This window comes from Daktulosphaira vitifoliae, unplaced genomic scaffold (genome assembly GCF_025091365.1).
Source record: "Daktulosphaira vitifoliae isolate Bord-2020 unplaced genomic scaffold, ASM2509136v1 Scaffold_1, whole genome shotgun sequence".
NCBI classification, from domain to species: Eukaryota; Metazoa; Arthropoda; class Insecta; order Hemiptera; family Phylloxeridae; genus Daktulosphaira; species Daktulosphaira vitifoliae.
This window is the reverse complement of record NW_026099572.1, coordinates 31,596,816-31,618,637: the sequence shown is the minus strand read 5'-3', so window position 1 is coordinate 31,618,637 and position 21,822 is coordinate 31,596,816. Positions and strand designations below refer to the sequence as shown.

At 26.5% G+C, this 21,822-nt stretch overlaps 2 protein-coding genes across 2 annotated transcripts in view; both read left to right on the top strand.

The window, feature by feature from the left end:
• LOC126894084 (muscle-specific protein 300 kDa-like) overlaps positions 1–11,681 on the top strand; it is a 34,420-nt gene extending 22,739 nt beyond the window's left edge. The window contains exons 32-39 of the mRNA XM_050664758.1: positions 2,481–2,675; positions 5,372–5,551; positions 6,434–6,580; positions 6,643–6,801; positions 6,867–7,079; positions 9,927–10,076; positions 10,848–10,958; positions 11,457–11,681. Of these exons, the coding sequence (XP_050520715.1) occupies positions 2,481–2,675; positions 5,372–5,551; positions 6,434–6,580; positions 6,643–6,801; positions 6,867–7,079; positions 9,927–10,076; positions 10,848–10,958; positions 11,457–11,567 (1,266 nt within the window). The 3' untranslated portion in view covers positions 11,568–11,681. The remainder of the gene's footprint in view (positions 1–2,480; positions 2,676–5,371; positions 5,552–6,433; positions 6,581–6,642; positions 6,802–6,866; positions 7,080–9,926; positions 10,077–10,847; positions 10,959–11,456) is intronic.
• A 105-nt stretch (positions 11,682–11,786) lies between these two features.
• Positions 11,787–21,822, top strand: part of LOC126910317 (neuroblast differentiation-associated protein AHNAK-like) — an 11,106-nt gene continuing 1,070 nt past the window's right edge. The window contains exons 1-12 of the mRNA XM_050692798.1: positions 11,787–12,335; positions 12,468–12,674; positions 13,297–13,515; positions 14,359–14,445; positions 15,344–15,458; positions 15,864–16,207; positions 16,318–16,658; positions 16,758–19,158; positions 19,264–19,573; positions 19,679–20,164; positions 20,234–21,216; positions 21,322–21,820. Of these exons, the coding sequence (XP_050548755.1) occupies positions 11,787–12,335; positions 12,468–12,674; positions 13,297–13,515; positions 14,359–14,445; positions 15,344–15,458; positions 15,864–16,207; positions 16,318–16,658; positions 16,758–19,158; positions 19,264–19,573; positions 19,679–20,164; positions 20,234–21,216; positions 21,322–21,820 (6,541 nt within the window). The remainder of the gene's footprint in view (positions 12,336–12,467; positions 12,675–13,296; positions 13,516–14,358; positions 14,446–15,343; positions 15,459–15,863; positions 16,208–16,317; positions 16,659–16,757; positions 19,159–19,263; positions 19,574–19,678; positions 20,165–20,233; positions 21,217–21,321; positions 21,821–21,822) is intronic.

The window sequence follows — 21,822 nt, the reverse complement described above, 5'->3', positions numbered from 1 at the left end:
CGATGCGAAGCTGAGAAGATATTAATTTTACCATAATGTATTTATTATTATAATTTTTTTTTTTTGAACTGAATATATTTGCTCAAATTAATTTCTGAATTTTTGATTATTTAAGTTAAAAATTCCTCAAGGATTGGACACTATAGTTGATTATTTTTTCCAATGTCTTTTTATTAAATGAAAAATTCAGAAGAGTTAAATATTACTTATATATGTCGTGGTCATAAAGTGACAAATGAAGCCGCCTACTTAATAATAATTACAGTTTGTTTGGGCGTAGAGCCTAATTCTATGTATTTCGTTAATATTAAAAAAACGTCTTAAAACTAAAGATTTGATGGCATTTTTAAAATATATTCTACTTAAAATTTTTTTTATTTCCTCTTTTTCTTATCAATATTAAACTAAACGATTCTAAAAAAATTGGTTTATATCAAAATACGTGATCAACTTATGTTTAGATAGAATTTTTCTATTATTATATGAATTTCGATTCAAAACTTTATTAGTTTCAATTGAAAAGACAGTTAAGTTTTTAATTAAGTTATCCCTTATTGTATAATAAGAAATAATTCATCCTTAAGTATTAATCAACAATCTTTATTTTTGTTTACAACTTTGTATAAGCGCTATTAAATTATTACGAAGATAGTTGTTACATTACATCATTTCATAATTTATCACCATTTTCAGCCATACTATCACTCTCCGACCTTCAAAATTATTCCATCAGCTAAAAAATAAACTATTAAATAGCTATTGTTTTTTAAATATTCAATCGTATACAATTATCGACTAAGATATAAAATATAATATTTGTTATTATTAAATTTGATAGGTTAAACAAGGGTATTGTTACCTGTTCAGTTTTTTGCAGTTTATTTTTTAATTATTAATAACTAAAAAAAACAATTTAACATTTATAACACAGTTATTGTGCTAATAAAAAAAAGAAATTATAAGTCTTTATAAATAATTAAAATTATGATATAAATAAAATAAAATTTAAAATTAATAATGTATTATAAAATAAATAATTTTAAAAATACCATCAAATGCTAGTAATACTACGAGTAGGACCCTCACTTTTTTGAGGTTCTAGCGCCCCTTGTCCTTTCCTAAATCCGGTCCTAATCGATAACCATAAAAACCAANTATAGATATTTTTCTTGAAAAAGAATATTCTTTTAGTGAACAATAAATTTGAAATAACTTGATTTTTGTAGTTATCGATAGGACCAGATTTAGAAAAGGGCAAGGGGCGCCAGAACCTTAAAAAATTAAGTGTCCCACTTGTATAATTACAAGCATGTTATTTATTTTCGCTTCATTTTTTTACAATTTAATACTTTAATCTAAAATTGTACATTTTTTTGAAAATATATACGTGAATGCCGAGTATTTCAGCTAGTTCTTTTATGTTATAAAAATGTAATAATTTTGTATAGTTTTTAATAAAATAATTATCTGTTTATAAGTTGCGTTTGAATATAATTCTCCGTGTAACCGTTTCAGAAACAAAAAAAACCTAGTAAACAAAAGCAGTTTTAAATAGATCATTGAAGTTGTTATATAAATTTTGTGATAACGTCGAAAACGATTTTTTTAATGTATTGAAGCGGAATACTCCATTTGTTTACATTCTGCAACCNCATTGATGCGGAATACTCCATTTGTTTACATTCTGCAACCTCACAATCATAGGGGCCAAGTTGCCATATTACCCCACCAGAAAGTTTACACCGTGCATTTTTTAAATTGTGATGTAAACTTATTTTTCGTAATTCGTTTCTGAAAGTTAAAATTGTTATTAAAATTAAAATGGTAGTATATATAAATCTATAAATTGTAGTATAGTTTTAATTCGATTTATGATGACTAAAATCATTATACATTATAAAATTTTAGTTACACGTACGAGTATTAATGTTGTTCAAATATATATTATTTTTAAAAAAGTATACTCTTGATCATAACGTTTATAAATATAGGTGCAATTTGATTGTTTATATATATTGTGATGTCGTTAGAGGCCAGATGTCCGCGATCTCTCTAGTCATAATCACTTATTATAACGTATTCCGTCATTTAGTACACTGCTGAGGTCTTATAAATAAAACGTCCTTTAAAACAGTTTTGTGGTGACTAATATCCATGTGTATAAACCTGTTTTTACAGCATCTATGCATAGCGAAAATTTTTTACACTAACTAGTTGGGCGTTAAACGTTTATTTTATAGTTCTTCATCACTCAGTATTGAAAGCTCAGTATTTAATATTTCAATCCACGAAGTTCAACTTACTTTATTTTTAATTTTTCTATTCAATATGACATAGATTTATTTTACACAAACTTATTTTACTATTGAAACAATCGTTACTATTAATTATTATTTTAGTTATTTGCTATGTATTAGAATAATTAATATTTGAAAAAATGTAAAAAAAAAATAATAATGATAATTTAAAAATATTCTTAGTTTAATTACTTGGAACTGGAGTCTGAGGAAATAATGAGCCAAATGGATAAGAACATAAAAGGAATAAAGCGTGCTAAAACCGTTCGGTCAGAATATTTAAAAGACATTGATGAGATACAGAGATGGCTCCAACAATCTGAAGTAATAATTCAAGATCGCAGTAATGAACCAATTAAAATCAAAGAACACATTGAGGTATAACACTTTAAATTAATATAAAATGAATCAAGTAAATATATGGGACGTCGTCTAGAAAAAATAATTTTCCTCTCGAATTGCCATTGTCTTACAGATCTGACACACTATTAGAAAACTATTTGAACGAGTGATTAAACCATCCTTAATACTTTGTAAGACGATGACATTTCGACAAGCAAAATATTTTTTCTTAATGATGTCCAAGTATTTACTTGTTATAGCTTTATAATCCGACAATTATATATTATTCTTCTTAGCAATAAAAATACTTAAACTTTTCCTAGTTTATTTCTTAGTGATCAATTTGTTTCTAACATTTCATAATAAATAACTAACTAATAATAAAAAAATGTTATTAAGGCGATTTTGTTTTGCCTGGATTAATTATACATTAATTATATTTATAATATCTATTGATAGTCTCATGGAAGTTATTGTTTGCATTAGAGTTGTTCTTAAAATAAATAATAAGACACTAAATACTTAAATAAAATGTATTATCAGTTGAAAGTTACTAATCAATATTCTTTTACGAGAGTGCTAAATTAGTCACAAACTTTTTTTGAAATAACCGAAAAGTCTCAATACTCAATACTTCAATGCTTTAATAAATATTTATTTTTAGTTGCTTTCATTATTAATTTAATTATCACAATTAACACAGCTTTAATCAAATTTTATACGAGTTTATATGCAATTGTGTTCAAAGACTAATCAGTCGCGTATTGGGAATTTAATAACCCAGGTAGCAGAGAAATGAAGCAATCCTTATTATAAAGAAGTTTAAAAAAAAGTTCAAAAATAAAAAATATAAAAACTCAGCACAGTGGGGTCGCGAGATAGTGGGAACGTGGCATAGTTGGGTCCAGTATAGATTTAATCTGACAGTGATTAAAATCACTATCATAAGAAATGCTTCGATGCAAATCTTTAGATACTGTTTAATTCTGATAAATTGATGGATAATTACAAAAGCAACATCAACTTCTATTTCCTTAATTATACCCAGCTTAGTAATTCTTTTAATTATATATTATATAATTTTTAAAATTAATTGTTTTCAAATTATTATTGATTTTGATTTGTAATATGTTAAAAGTAATTATTTTGAACCTTCTTTTTTTTGTCCTTTAGAGTGAAAGTTTTAATAAAAAAAAAAGTGAATTCATTACCATAACTTTTAGCTCAACTTGCAAGTTTGAAATTGACATTATTAAATAGAAAAAAATGAAAATTTTAAGATTAATATGCAATCAGGAAATTTTATAATTACTATTTACAGTACATTTATCAGAAAAGTTCGATTTATTTTACATTTTTATCGTAATAAATAACTTAAATAAAAATCATAGTAATCATTTCTAATTAACTTTTGATGTTTAAAAAGATTCTACAATGGAAATATTCAGAATTTAATTAATTTTAATGATTATATATCTAAAAAAACCAATTACATTTTTTTTAAATTTCGACAGCCATTTGCACATAGAAGATAAAGTGTCGGGACAAATTTTTTTTGATAACCTTTGATTTGATATATGTTTAAAGGACGCAGTATTTCATTTTCAAAAGTTAAATTGAAAAAGTTCTATTTTTTATACAATGTTTCAAATTTTGAACACCCCCTATGTAAGGGAAAATTGTTCTATTTTAATAAAAAGTATGTCAAATGAAAAAAACGAAAAGTTATAGTATTTTTAAGTTGAAAAATTAAAATCGAAAATTTTTACACAAAAATAGCGTTTTTTTATTTACGGAAGTCGTTTGCATGCAGAAGATAGAGTGTCGGGACAAATTTTTTTTATTTAATTTTATAGTACATAAAATAATCTTTAATTTGATATATGTTAAAAGGACGCAGTATTTCCGGAACATTTTCAAAAATTAAGTTGAAAAAGTTAGTTTTTGTAAAAAAGTTGCAATTTTAAATCCCCCCCAGTGAGCAGTTTAAGTGTTAAATTTTCAACAAATGATATCAAATGAAAGGAAAATATCTAAGGTTTAAGTATAAAAAAAATTATGTTGATTTGTTGATTTTTGAAAAAGTTATGCAAGTTTTAAGAAAAAAAAGTGAAAAAAATGACAAAATTTACAGATTTTTAAATTTGTAATTTTTTTAGAGATTTTCCCCATTTGCGGGGAACGAGGGAAAAATTTTCAATTTTTAAGGGTAATTTCTTCAACTAGATACGATTTGTGATCTTTTGACGTATTGTTGAAAGAAATTGGTTGTCCAGTGAGAGCTGAGAAAAAGTGGTGTAACAGATACAAAAAAAAACATATCATGGTAAAATTAATACCTTCTCAGCTTCGTATCGAAACTAAAATTAAAAGGCTCACAGAAAAAATGTTGGCAAAAAATATGTTTAAAAATTTAATTTGCCTAGTTTAAGCTATCTAGAGATCTTGTTATTAATGAATCTCAAATGGGTATTACCTTTTTCTCCCGCGATCAGTCCACCTCTAAAGGTAATAATAAGCTAATTTTAATAACCTCAAAATTATTTTCGTTATTTGTTACTAATATCCTTATGTATTTAATAATTTTTATAAGTCATATAAAGAATTGAAACATATTTTAGTAAAGTATTACTTTTAGTGCTACACATTAAAACTAATGTAAAGTAAAAAATTTATTACAAATCTTAAAAATATTATTTATATAAAACTGGTATAAATAACTATTATTTCAGAAAATTGAAGAAGAAATAACCATTATGAGTGACAAACTAAACAGGGTAATAACACACAGTAGAGAAATTGTGGAAAACATCAAAGAAGCTGATGAAAAAGTCATAATACCAAAAACTGTGGAATCGTTGGCTCATAAAATGAATCAAATCAACGTATGGATAGATGAAAAACGTCTTCAGGTAGAATAAAAATAATTATTGTATTGTTTAAGTTAACAAAAAACTAACAAAAATAAGTATTTTTAAAATCATTGTCAAATATTTAAAAAAATATATTTTATTTGAAAATTTTCTATTTTAAAATCTTCCCTGTAATTATGTTTAATATTTAATATCCAAAAAGAAGTGTATCGATAAAAAAAAACATTTTTCTGTATAATAAGAAAATTTCATCAATCCAATTTTATCTAAAAAGTTAGTTATTTTAAATTGCGGATAAAAATTAAAAATTTCCATTTTCTAGAATTGTAATATTATGAGATATTATCACTTAAATATTTTTTTAAGTTAATGTCATCAATTTATTATGATTCAGGTTCTTTTAATGTATTGATCTATAATATTGGCCCAGTAGAATCCGAATAACAGTAACGACATACATAAATACAACATAGTAAAATTAATTTGACCATGATGTGCTATGTGGTATTAATTTAATACCTTCTACAGCATCAAATAGAAGAAAAATCTTCTTAATATTTAATGTAAAATGTAAAGTAAATATTATTGTAAGATAACGCATACAAAATTTTGCTAGTATTATTCATACAATTTTTTAAAAATATATCATTTCCAATATCTTTCAAGCATTTCAGACATTATATTTTCTGTCAATTATTAATTCATTATTATGTAAACATTACTATTCATACATATTCATATCATTATAGTTATTTTAAATTTGATTTTACAAAAGTGTTTCATATTTAATGTTATAAATATTTAATGTTTGTATCATTTTTTACTATAATTAGTAATTGTAAATTATCGATTATGAAAAGATGAAAAGATAATTTGTATTCGTTCATCATTTAATAAAATTAATTAATTTGTTATTTTCAGATTGGTAACACCCTAGATGCTTGGCAGAAATTCATGTCCCTATATGATACAGTTATTACTTGGTGTAAAGATAAAACTAAATTTTTAGAAGAACCGATCATATTAAGTACATTAGAATCAGCTAAACAGAAGTCGCATGAATTTTCGGTATTAAGCTTTTAAAGATTTACTTAACCTCAAATTTTAAATTGCCAAAATTTAACTCTTAGGTAGCCGTAAAATCAAGTAAACACCAGAGCAAAAATTTAGCTGAAATGAATAAGGAGTTGGAAATAATAGCTATGTCAACAGATGTTGGATCATTACCAGAAAAGTTGGAAGAAGCTAATAATATAAAAAATGAAGTTGAAGGAAAATTATCAGAAAGAGTAATTAGAATAATTTTCAATCAAAGGTATAATTATCAACATATTAATCACAAATAACTTTTTAGTATGCATTATTACACGAAGCTTGCGAAGAATGGGAACAGTTTGAAAGAAAATTAAAAGATGTTAGAACATTTATTGAAAAATCTAAACATGTTATTGAATCACCAGGTAATAAAAAACGAACCTTGAGGGAACAGCATGATTTAAGAGAAAAAATGCTAGCTGATATCTCAATACAAAAGAAAAAAATAACTTTATCAACAGATAAATTACAGGTATTTCATTAAATCATAACAATATTAATAAAAGACAAATTTTTTAAATTTTAAAATCAGATTCTAAGCAAAACGCTATTAATTAGGATAAACCTGATAACGTATTTTAAAAGAAATTTTTAGATGATGAGTTCCTTTGACCTTAAATCAGCAATACATAACTTTATATTTCGTAATTATCAAACGATTTAATGACAATGTATGAATTGTATGAGTATGTGTTTAGCGTTGATAATGGTAACATTGTTTCCGAAATACGTATCCGCGACTTTTCATTAATTTTTTTGTGGCTTTTGAGTTTAATATTTTTAATATTTTTTAGTTTTTTTAAATTAATAATATTTTTAATATAGTTTTAATTTTACTTATATATAATAAATCAGTATTTTGAATAATCTTTAAAACAATATAAGTGTATTTTATTGACTTTTATGTAGCTGTTGTTTAACAACATTTTGTTTATAACTTTAAAAGTGATCGTCAACCAATAATATATATATATATATTTATAGGTAACTTATCTATGATAAATATCAATTAAAAAAAAATATTAAATATCACATGACTTAGGTGTTTTTTTCAATATATAATAAAGAAAAAAAACCGGAAATATCCATTACGCCTTTTACCGTTTAAAACTTAATATACTTTATATCAGGGAATGATGCTGATGTATTAACTATAGTGCAATTTACTCCTTAAGTGGTTGAATATTAAGCTTTATTTTTATTTTGCTGAAATATTGAGAGTTTCTTAGAACATTCAGGTAACAAACATGAATCGATAGCATCATATTTTAAGATGTAATGTTGCTGCAAGAAAAAATAAGTTACGAGCAAAAAAAAAAATGGTTTATTAGATTAAAAACTCAATTATAATATAATATAATATAAACGACGGCTAACGGATCAATTTACGCATATGACTTTTGCGACGAAACTAAAAGACATATTTGGAATTTTGGCCCGGGTGCAATATATGGTTGGGTTGCTAATATATATGGTTGCTACAGCTTCGCCCTGAAGCAATACCTCGCGGTAGTTCCAGGGCGGTCCACAGTATGCCGGATAGTGTATTGAAAAAAAAAAAAGGGTTGCTACAGCTCTGCTCGTAGTTGAAGATTAATAATAAAAAAAAAGTTATTATTAGAACCCCAGTCCATTAGGTAGACAATAAGGACACAAAGACCACAACTCTAATTGACCACAAAGTTTAATTTAAACGAGTTAATACACAAAAAAGGTCCATTCCAGGCCGTATGTTCAAGGTGTCTTAGACACCCTCTGAACTTTTTTTAAATGTACATACTTGTTTATATATAAGGTGATCTGTTTATCATAAACCACTTAATTACTCACATAATATAAATAGTTTTGAAATTTTATTTTTTTATTACTTTTAGTTACACATTTTTCTCAAATTATTAGCTATGTAATACTTTTTTTTAAGTTCACATCTCTTATACAATCCTTATGCCTTGTAAGGGTGTGAACTTTATTTTTAAAATTAGAAACATATAGTTTAAATTTTTTAATTAACGAAGATTTTTGTTTTTATAGCATTATAATTTTTATTTGACTTAACTCGTTAATGAACTATAACATTTTAAAATTAAAATTTTCGGAATTAAAATGCATGTATAGTATCTAAAACATCACAAATAAAGGTAACTACTTATCTTCTTAATTTCATCACTATTCATATATATGCAGCAGTTTCTGCTAATTATGAGTACTATTGAGTGATATCATCCATGTAGTTCTAAGACACATTGTTGCAACTAAAGGCTTTAATATAAACATTTATAATTGACCCATCAAAACGAATCTATTAGATACCGGTTAGTATGTAATCCCTCATATATTATAAATTTATTTTAACTTAAATATTCAAAACTTAAAAGTATTAATCTAATAAACAGAAGAAATTATATTAAATATTTAAACACTATTTATATGTTTAAATTAAACATTAAATGTTAAGTATGTATTCCATTTGAAAACATACCTATATAATTCGAAAGTAATATGTAACTAAATGCAATGAAAAAAAAAATTTATATTCTACAAGTAATTGAGTGGTTTATGATAAATATATGACTAAGTACAAGCTGGTCCTCGAAGTTTTGACAAATCTAATGCTTTAGATTAATTTTTATAATTAATTCTTTCCATTATAATAAATAGAAAAACAGTCATTCTTTAATGAGTTTAAAGATTTTTTATGACATACTACATCATAAAATTTAAATTCACTTTGTTATAATAGTAAATAAACAAATAAAACTATTATTGCAAATTAAAATACATTTTATTTTGGGAGTAAACAAAAATATTTAAATCTATTATTGTTATATATGTGAGTAAAATATGAAAACTTTTTGAGATTTCGCATTTATAAATTTTATATATTTAGTAATCGAGATCTGTCATAGATAAAATAGATAAATTTTCAAACTTTTGATTAACGTATTTTAACAATACCAGTTGTATAGTAAATAATTATTATATTACTATGACGAAGCACAAGATTTATTATATTTAAAAAATATGTATATATAATTAACAATATATCAAATAATGACATATAATTAAAAATAAATCTCCAGTAATATTTAAAAATACATTTAACACATTTGTGTACTAAATGTACTAAAGAATAACCAAATTATAGGCATCTAGTAGTTACTACCAATGCCGTCACCAAATTGTAGTTTATCACTCTCTATATAACATGTCCTGACAGTAATCTAAATAATTTATAATTTTATTTTATTACTATTTTTCAGATACATTTTCGTGCTGGTTTTGGAGGTAGTGTTAATNTTGTTTTATTACTATTTTTCAGATACATTTTCGTGCTGGTTTTGGAGGTAGTGTTAATATTTCTTCTGAAGCAATAGAATGTCTTTCACAATTAGATAGTTTTTCTAAAATTGTTGAAGATCAAGCAAATAATTTGGAAGAGAGCCTGTCACAACTTGACAAATATTATCAAGTATGTTATAGTATAGACTCTATACTATAGAGNGGTATATTATAGTATAGACTCTATACTATAGAGTGATCTGTTTATCATAAACCAATTAATTACTCGTATAATATATACAATATTAAAACTTTATTTTATTTTTAAACTGCCATAACTTTTTTCTAAATTGAACAAATCAAAATATTTTTTATATATAGACTATACGTATTTTCCTTTTATTTGATATACATTTTTTTGAAAACCTGACTATTTACCTATCTGGGGGGATTCAAAATAGCAACNGAAAACCTGACTATTTACCTATCTGGGGGGATTTAAAATAGCAACTTTTTCACAATAGTCAATTTTTTCAACTTAACTTTTGAAAACGTTCGAAATAATAAAACCTTTAAACATGTGTAAGTTAAAGAAAAAATTGTCCCGCGACCTATCTTCTATGTGAAAATGGCCGACGAAATGGAACAAATATATTATATATTTAATAATAATTAATGGTTTAATAGTTAAACCATATATCTGTTTATTATAATTACAATAAACGGATCAATTTGTATAACATTTATCAAGTATATTATGATATATTTTTAGATTTAACAAAAAATTCGGAAAGGATTTTAGCTATAAAGAATAGTAATACTAAAAATAATTACAATAAAATTACATTTCCAATTTTTTCTTATTTTTAGTTAAATATTAAGTAATATATTTACTTAATAAAATTTTATATTTTATTCAACATTCTCATGTTTATTACAAATTTATTTTTTCTATTTGTAGGAAATACAAAGTCTTCGTCAACAAGTTATAACAGCTGAACAACAGTTAAGATTATTTCAAAGTCCGACTTATTTACCCAATGATAGATCCAAAGCTTTACAAGAACAAAATGTAGGTGTTTTAATAGATCAAGTACTTTAAAATAACTATTAAATATTCAATTCATACTTGATCATTCTTATAAAATTATAATAAAATATACTTCTTAATGTTTAACTATATAATTTATTATTTAATTATTTATACATAGTTTTTCGTAAGCCCACTATAGTGCTAGATTATATATATATTTTAAATTAAAGATTAATATAAAATTAAAATTACATATTATGTGTATATATAGTTGATATTCATTTTATAAATTAGAAGAATTTAAGTTTTTAACTCACCCAACATTTTATTACTAAATACTATTATACTTATAGTAGCTCAATTACTGATAACGTTTCAAATATAAAACAATAGTTTTCATATTCAAACATTTTAATATGTTTATTCCATTAATAGAATTAACACGAATTCAAATTTTATATTATATTGTGACAATTAAATTAAGTGAATGTATTTAAAACAAATTAAAACACTGTTCCATTAAATGGAACATTGCAGGCATTACAAGAACAAATACAAGTGCTACACAGCAAGATTAGCTCAAGAATCGAACGAACAAAATTGATCATTCAACGAGGCTCCCCAATATCTGAACCTTTATTAAACTAAATAATAATTTAACCCTATTTATTACTCAACTTCAAATCCATTCCATAATTTTTAATAATATTTTTAAGTAAATTCCTAAAATTAAGATTATTTTTTAAACGCATTTATTCGGTCACGCAGGACGTTCGAAACGCACTGGAAACAAATCGACATCATTTGGATCGTACGGTGAATACTGTGCGAACTCATATCGAAAAATTTATCGGTTCCAATCCTTTGATGGCATCCACGTCGTGTACAGATCCGATTAATAATCTTAAAACTCCACCTATAAAATTTAAAACTCCCTGTATTGTGATACATTCAACTACTATCAGTGATCAAACAGAACGTAGTTCCCAATCTTCGTCTTCATGTTGGTCGAAAGGAGAAAATTCATCAACTTATTCAGAAGTTGTTAAAAATGGTGTGGTATCAAATAATAAAAGTATGAATGAATGGTTGGAAAAAGAAATACAAGATAAACTTGAACAATCAAACGGCAACATAATAAGACAATTAAGACGTAACATAATTAAAGAATCGAATACTGACACCGATATTGAAAAAAGTAAGGATACGATTATTTCAGATTATCCTAATTATGAAAAATTACAGTTAATGCCAGAAAACGAATCGAAGAATGAATCAGACTGTGTAATATATGACGAAAAAAAAGTAAGACTTTCTCGATCTAGAAGAAAACAGGAAGTTGATAGTAATGATTCTAAAAAAATTGTCATTGAATCAAACGATTCAATTAAAAATAACGACACATACCCAGAAATAGTATTTTTTGATTCAAAAATTAACCGAGATAATATGATAAATAATCAAAAAATACTTATTGATAATGCTGTACCTTGGGTAGACTTAGAACATAACAGTTTGAAAAATAAAAATTCAAGTGTTTCAATTCAGATATCTATGCCATTTAACATGTCAAATCCCCAAAAATTTAACTTTTCCAATCATTCAAAAAAAGTACATTCAAATAGTTGTGTTGAACTTGATGAACAACTCAAAGGTATTTTTTGGTCAGCTGATCATTTGTGCTCTCGTGGCCGTTTATTTACAGATCGTCCGCGTTCTAAATCGGATACTCGTGATCTTAATAAACTCAAACAAGTATTTATTAACTCTAAAGATTTATCCGCGTGCCGTTTCGAACGTAGTGCCGAATCGGTTCAATATAATAATATAAAAAATACCAAACCCTGTAGACATTCTTTTGATAATATTTTATTTCCTTCCGAAAATATTCTGGTGGATTCGAATGGCACGAACGTTATCAAAAATAATGAACCTGTAAGATATGAATACTCAACCTTGATATAATGTTGAGTTTTGTTGTTAATGTTAATAGTTAATGACTTAACATTTATAATTAACTTTTTTTTAAACTAATAATTTTAAACAATTCAGTTAATATTGAAGTGGTCAGATTTACTCTTATTAACCTCATCTTAACCTTTTGTTGTCTAAGCGAAATTAAACTAATGATTTATTTATTTTATTGTAAACTGTATAAAAGAATTTTATTTTCCATAATTGCTTGTAATTGTTTCTAAATTAATAAAATTATAATTAAATTTACTATTATAAATTATAGTAAATTGTAATAATTATCATTTTTGTGATTTAGTAGATAATAGCACACTAGTTCCTTTCATTTGTAAACTAACAAATATAGTTTGTGCGGATTACTTTATTTTAGACGTTACGCCATATTAAACAGTTTTTTTTTTAGAATTTGGAATCTAAACTGCAAGTATTGTTCAATGAGAGTATTGCACCAATCGAATTATCACTTAAGTCATATGAAACTTTCGAAGAGGGCAGAATTGCTTTAGAAGAATTAAAGTCTACCAAAAATGTAATTACAGACTTGATTGATAAAAGTAATTCACCTGATCAAGTTCCGATTCAACTTTTACATGAAAAACAAAGCAAGCAAATTGACGAAAAAGTATGTATATTAAATACCTAAAAACTAAAATCCTATCCAACATTTTTTTTCAAATATAATTAAAAAGTATTAAATTAAGAATATATTATTGATTTACTTAATATTTTTAGTTACTTAAGTCTTAGAGAATTGAAATTCAAATGTAAAAATGCATTTTTATTATTTTAAAATCAAATTAAATTAGACGTGTTAAAATGATAATATATCAATCAACTAAATAAAAAATAAAATACGAAAAATATTAATCAAATTAAATGTAAAGATAAAATATTTTTTATTATTGNCAAATTAAATGTAAAGATAAAATATTTTTTATTATTGTATGTTTGTATTATTTTGTTTTACTCAATTTATTTTAGTATTAAACTTCTTATACGGAAATATAATTATAATATATCAAAGTTTGTACCACTAATAAACTTAGAAACATTACATGGTCAAAATAATATACATAATACTACTGTCCCACATCAACCCTACATACTCCCATTATTCCCAAATATTCACAAACTTAACTTAAAAAAACTTCTATCATCATTTTTAATTTTTGACAATTATTTTAGCTTATTGTTAATTTTAAGTAAATATCATTATTCTTAAAAAATATATTTATGTTATTTTAAATTAATAATAAATATATTGTTTATATTAATTTACATTTTCCAAACTATTTTTTTCTGAAGTTCATATTTTCATAAATATTATTATCACTTCGCTTTAAAATTCCTGAATAAAACCAATAAAAAAAATATATAAATTAAATATAATTAGTTATAGTTGATTATTTTTGAAAGAATAAATATAAATTTCAAATAGAATAAGACTAATAAAATATTTTTGCAGATTATTTCTAGTGACGTTGATAACCTTCTGAGTGATTACGGAAATGTGCTTTTAACTTTAACAAATAATTATGGATTGTCTGAAAAGGTAAAATTATTGTAGCAATCGCTATATTTTATTATTCATAAAAATATTTTTGTAAATCAAAATAAAATATTCTTCACGTTTTTAATTAATAGTTTAAAATTGAAGATTTGATTGAAAAATTGAAAAATACATTGATTCTATTAAACGATTCTCAAAAAAATATTTATCTCCAATATAAATCAAAAATAGAAAGTGCAATTCGTGAACTTGAAATCGTACACACAAATATAATTAAAAAGATGGTATGTTTGCATGTTTTAATATCAATTAATTTTGATTATAATTCATTTAATTATAAATTAGTAGTTAAAATACTCTTATTTAGTTTCTGTATATATTTTGAATATATGTATTATTGAAGTTTAATTGTGGTGTGGATATTGCACATCTGTTTATAAAACATTTGTATACAACTGTTATAATTAAAAATTAAAATATCCAAATGTGTAATAAATGTAAAATGATCAACTAATCCTTTATAATATGATTTTGATCATAGTATATTACAAAAGGATACCTGATTTTTGATTCATAATTTTTTTTAAGATCCTTAAAGTATTAATATTTCTAATAGATTTAAAATATTTCATAGTATAATTTAAATTTTTGAACAAATAAAATAATAAGGCTAAGTTTTTACTTTGAATATTAAAATTTATACAAATTATATATGAAAACTAAAATCATATCTTTTGAAAATAAAATATTAATTATATATATTTTTTTATGATAATAAATTGTTGGTTTGAAATGTCTGAATTAAATATATTAAGTATTAAATATTTAAAGTGATTTAAAAAAAATAAAAATCTTAATTACATCCATAAAAATTAAAAACTCGCTTCGTAGTATGTTCTATCTCAAATAATTAAATGTTGTATAAATGATTTATTTTCAGAATTCAAATATCAAAGTTGATAGCACGATTCTTCNTTCAAATATCAAAGTTGATAGCACGATTCTTCCCACTGATATAAGTAGCTTGAATGCACCTAGTGTATTTGTACCTATTAGTTTAGAAAATAGCATGAATTCCTACCCTACAATTTCCACTCCTAAAATATTATTAAAAAATATAGAACAAAATAAAAATTTATTGAACTCTGATAATACTAAAATTGAGGTAAGTCAAAACAACATTCTTCAGAGAAGTGATACTCTTAGAAGCCCAAAACTAGTTCGTAAGGTTTTACAAGAAATGAAAAATGATTATAAAATCAAATCATCTTCCAATGAGAGTCAAAACATAATTCCAGATATTGAACATACACAACTAACTATTGATACTCCTAATACGAACATAGAAATAAATGACGAACATAATAACATAGATAATACAATTGATAAAAAATCTAAGCTATTTACTTTCAAATTTTCAAATGTTTTTGGTAAAAAATCAAAAATAATTGATAATGAAGGAAAGTATGTAGAATCAAACAAAGGTATTAATATCGAAAATGACGATAATAAGGTTCAATTGGTTAACTTCAGAAGATTAGATAGTCAAAGTTCATATCTATGTGGTTCTAAAGAGCTAGCTCTTAATGAAAATAATAATCATGGTGAAAGCTCGCTATTGAACAATGTCAATTTACGAGTTGCAAATATCCTTCAAACAAATGAAATGGGTGAACCTATGAAAGAAACATCACAAAATTTAATTAAAAAAAATGTTCATAATAATAAACAGCAAATTGAAGAAAAAGATGACCTATTATATACGCGTAGAAAGATTTATAACAGAGATTTTGAAATAAATAAGGTACCAGAACAAATAATGTTCCGAAATATTAATCAAAATTTAGAAACTAACATTATATTTTCGGAGTTTAAAGNAATCAAAATTTAGAAACTAACATTGTATTTTCGGAGTTTAAAGTAAGCAGGACAAGAAAAATAATACGAAAAATATATATAGAAGATGGAAAAGAAACAATAGTTGAAGAAGTCGTAGATGATGATCCATATAATGAAAATTCAGAACAAATAGAAAGAAAAATTGACAATCAATCATATAAAAAATCATTTGATGTTATAGACAGTCCAAGTATAGTGAATAAATCCACAGAAACAATAAAAAATAATTCACAATCAACCATTGTTAGTAAAACTCGAACTGTGAAAAAAATCATTATTAACGGAAAAGAACATATTATTGAAAATGAAATGACAGATTTTGAATCTGGTGGCCAAAATGAAAGTATAGAATATAAGCCTAGTAATAGTGACATAAAATCATTACAAAAAATAAAAACTAAAAGTAAATTCAATGAAAATAAAATTAATACTTATAATGAACTCGTATCTGGAAGTNATAGTGACATAAAATCATTACAAAAAATAAAAACTAAAAGTAAATTCAATGAAAATGAAATTAATACTTATAATAAACTCGTATCTGGAAGTGAAAAAGGGATGAGCATACTAGGTAGAGAAATTAAACGTGACACTACAATTCAATTACCACTTATCATTCCAAGAAAGTTCAAAGAGAAAAGTCAAGTAAAAAGTGACTTGCCATTTGTAAAGAGTGAAACAAATTATGAAAAACACTCTATGCCACATAATAACATAGATATCACTAATATAAATGAAAAATCAATGGAAAAAAAATATTCTGAATCTTATTTAAAAAAAGAGCAGAAAATAAACAATAATTTTGAATCAACAAGTTTTAATACGCAAAAAATAATACCATCCGGAAGAAATGAATCATTTAGAAACGAATTTATTGTAAAAGGATTATTAAATTTAAATAACCAAGGTGGTATTGCACAAACTGAAAATAGTTACATTGAATATACTGAACAAAAAAATGCACCACATATAAAAAAACCAACTTTACAAATTAATAATAAAAAAATAAAAGAAAAACCACAAAACTTAGAAATAGATGACACCAGAAAACCTATACCAAAAGTTAGAAAGTCCAAGGAAACAGACGAAAATATTATTAAAAGTATATCAGATTGTGAAATGAAAGAAAAAACTAAAGAAGGCAAAAACTTCTCTGACGAAATTACATATCAAAAAAAAATAAAACGAAACATACAATTAAAGAAAGAAAAACCACAATCATTGTTAACAAAACTAATGGGAAAAAGCAAAAACCTTAATAAACATGAATTCAAAACAACAAAACAGGAATTCTTCAAAACAGATAAAGACAAGCAAGATATAGCTCAAAAAATAGAATTAGGATCGCCACCAACACCCAAACCAAGAAAAATAAAAGATATTCAAATTACAAACAATAGAAACAAACATAAAAACCCTAAAGCCATTGATGTAACGAAAATAACTAACGTACAATTACCCAATATAGAACATATGGAGATATATAATAGTAGTTACAGAGAGTATGGAAAACCAGATATACCGAATAACTCTCTTCCAAAAATCACCCAAAATGATCCGAAACTAATAAATAAAATGTATGTAAAAACAATAAATGCCGTTGTTGAAATACCGGGCTCCGATATAAAAAAGACTGAAAATCCCAGTCAATTTGACGTTATATTACCAGAAGTTAAACAAACGTCGGACAATAAAACAGCGCTTATCAGAAGAGACAATGTACACAGAAAATTGCAAGGTGTTGAATTGCCATATGTAGACGTAAAAATATTAGACGAACAAAAACCAATAATTTATATGGACAAATCTAAATCGAAAACATTCATAAGTAGATTCATAGGGCAAACTAAAAAAAGCAGTGAAGAAAAATTTCCAGAAAATGATATAGTACCTGAAGTTGATATAAAAGCAGAAATATCACAATTTTTGGAAAAGGAAAGAAATATCTATGAAGACTCAAAAACAATAGATGAAAAACACGCAAAAGACATCCTAGATGAGGATATAATAAAAGCCAGACTGATCGACGAAACATTACCCGAGGTTGAACAACAATCACTCAATATAAAATCTCCCATAGGAGAAGGCAAATTAACTGCGAAATTGCCAGATGTTGAATTGCAATCAGTAAACGTCAAATTATATGATGTTGAACTACCATCACTAAATGTAAAATCTCCCAAAGGAGAAAGCAAATTAACTGCGAAATTGCCAGAGGTTCCATTGCCATCAGTAGACGTCAAATTACCTGACATTGAACAACTATCACTAAATGTAAAATCTCCTAATGTAGAAGGCAAAGTAGACATTGCCATACCTGAGGTTGATTTGCCAACCGTGAATGTAAAACCTCCTAAAAGAAAAAGCAAACAAGCTGACAAAAGCCAAAAGGATGGATTTATTTCTGTAGACTTGGAAACAAAAGAAGTGCAAACGTCGAATGTGGATATTGGCACAAAGAAATCGACGTCATTTATCGGAAAATTAATAGGTAAAACAAAAAAAGGTGTAGTAGGTAAATTTCCGGAAAATGACTTAGTGTCCAAGCCAGAATTATCTATATTTATTGAAAAGGAGAAAGAGTCCTTCGAAGGCCTAAAGGCACAAGATGTACAAATTCCGAATGTAGAATTACCTGAATTGGACATTAAAATGACCCGTAAGGACATAAGTTTATCAGACGTTGAAATGCAATCAATAGACGTTAAATTGCCGAACGTTGAAGTTGCATCGCTAAATGTAAAATCTCCTAAAGTAAACGACAAAGTAAACATAACGATACCGGATGTTGAACTACCATCACTAAATGTAAAATCTCCCAAAAAGGAAGTCAAATTAACTGCGAAATTGCCAGAGGTTACATTGCCATCAGTTGACGTCATACTACCTGACGTTGAACTACCATCACTAAATGTAAAATCTCCCAAAAAGGAAGTCAAATTAACTGCGAAATTGCCAGAGGTTACATTGCCATCAGTTGACGTCATACTACCTGACGTTGAACTACCATCACTAAATGTAAAATCTCCTAAAGTAGACGGCAAATTAACTGCGAAATTGTCAGATGTTGAATTGCAATCAGTAGACGTCAAATTACCTGACGTTGAACTACCTTCACTAAATGTAACATCTCCTAAAATAGACGGCAAAGTAGACATTACGATATCGGATATTAAACTACCATCACTTAATGTAAAATCTCCCAAAGGAGAAGGCAAATTAACTGCGAAATTGCCAGAGGTTACATTGCCATCAGTAGAAGTCAAACTACCTGACGTTGAACTATCATCACTAAATGTAAAATCTCCCAAAAAGGAAGGCAAATTAACTGCGAAAATGCCAGAGGTTACATTGCCATCAGTAGAAGTGAAACTACCTGACGTTGAAATACCATCTCTAAATGTAAAATCTCCTAAAGTAGACTGCAAAGTAGACATTACGATACCGGATGTTGAACTACCATCACTAAATGTAAAATCTCCCAAAAAAGAAGGCAAATTAACTGCGAAATTGCCAGAGGTTACATTGCCATCAGTAGACGTCAAACTACCTGACGTTGAACTACCATCACTAAATGTAAAATCTCCTAAAGTAGACTGCAAAGTAGACATTACGATACCGGATGTTGAACTACCATCACTAAATGTAAAATCTCCTAAAGTAGACGGCAAAGTAGACATTACGATACCGGATGTTGAACTACCATCACTAAATGTAAAATCTCCCAAAAGAGAAGGCAAATTAACTGCGAAATTGCCAGATGTTGAATTGCAATCAGTAGACGTCAAACTACCTGATGTTGAACTACCATCACTAAATGTAAAATCTCCTAAAGTAGACGGCAAAGTAGACATTACGATACCTGATGTTGAACTACCATCACTAAATGTAAAATCTCCTAAAGTAGACGGCAAAGTAGACATTACGATACCGGATGTTGAACTACCATCACTAAATGTAAAATCTCCTAAAGTAGACGGCAAAGTAGACATTACGATACCGGATGTTGAACTACCATCACTAAATGTAAAATCTCCCAAAAGAGAAGGCAAATTAACTGCGAAATTGCCAGAGGTTACATTGCCATCAGTAGACGTCAAACTACCTGACGTTGAACTACCATCACTAAATTTAAAATCTCCCAAAGGAGAAAGCAAATTAACTGCGAAAATGCCAGAGGTTACATTGCCATCAGTTGACGTCAAATTACCTGACGTTGAACTACCATCACTAAATGTAAAATCTCCTAAAGTAGACGGCAAATTAACTGCGAAATTGCCTGATGTTGAATTGCAATCAGTAGACGTCAAACTACCTGACGTTGAACTACCATCATTAAATGTAAAATCTCCTAAATCTGATGGCATAGTCGATATTACGATATCGGAGGTCGAATTACCAACAGTGAGCGTAAAAATTCGTAAAGGACAAGGCAAGCTAACTGCAAAATTGCCATCAAAAGACGTCAAATTACCAAATGTTGAACTACCATCACTAAATGTAAAATCTCCCAAAGGAGAAGGCAAGTCATTTATTGGAAAACTTATAGGTAAATCAAAAAAAGGTGTAGTAGGTAAATTTCCGGAAAAAGACTTAGTGTCCAAGACAGAATTATCAATATTTTTGGAAAATGAGAGAGAATCATTCGAAGGCCTTAAGGCACAAGATGTACAAATTCCGAATATAGAATTACCTGAATTGGACATTATAATTACCCGTAAAGACATAAGTTTACCAGATGTTGAATTGCAATCAGTAGACGTCAAATTACCGGACGTTGAACTACCATCACTAAATGTAAAATCTCCTAAAGTAGACGGCAAAGTAGACATTACGATACCGGATGTTGAACTACCATCACTAAATGTAAAATATCCCAAAAGAGAAGGCAAATTAACTGCGAAATTGCCAGATGTTGCATTGCCATCAGTAGACGTCAAACTACCTGACGTTGAACTACCATCACTAAATTTAAAATCTCCCAAAGGAGAAGGCAAATTAACTGCGAAATTGCCAGAGGTTACATTGCCATCAGTAGACGTCAAACTACCTGACGTTGAACTACCATCACTAAATGTAAAATCTCCCAAAGGAAAAGGCAAATTAACTGCCAAAGTGCCAGAGGTTACATTGCCATCAATAGACGTCAAACTACCTGACGTTGAACTACCATCACTAAATTTAAAATCTCCTAAAGGATTAGGCAAATTAACTGCGAAAATGCCAGAGGTTACATTGCCATCAGTAGAAGTCAAACTACCTGACGTTGAACTACCATCACTAAATTTAAAATCTCCCAAAGGAGAAGGCAAATTAACTGCGAAAATGCCAGAGGTTACATTGCCATCAGTAGACGTCAAATTACCTGACGTTGAACTACCATCACTAAATTTAAAATCTCCCAAAGGAGAAGGCAAATTAACTGCCAAAGTGCCAGAAGTTACATTGCCATCAGTAGACGTCAAACTACCTGACGTTGAACTACCATCACTAAATTTAAAATCTCCCAAAGGAGAAGGC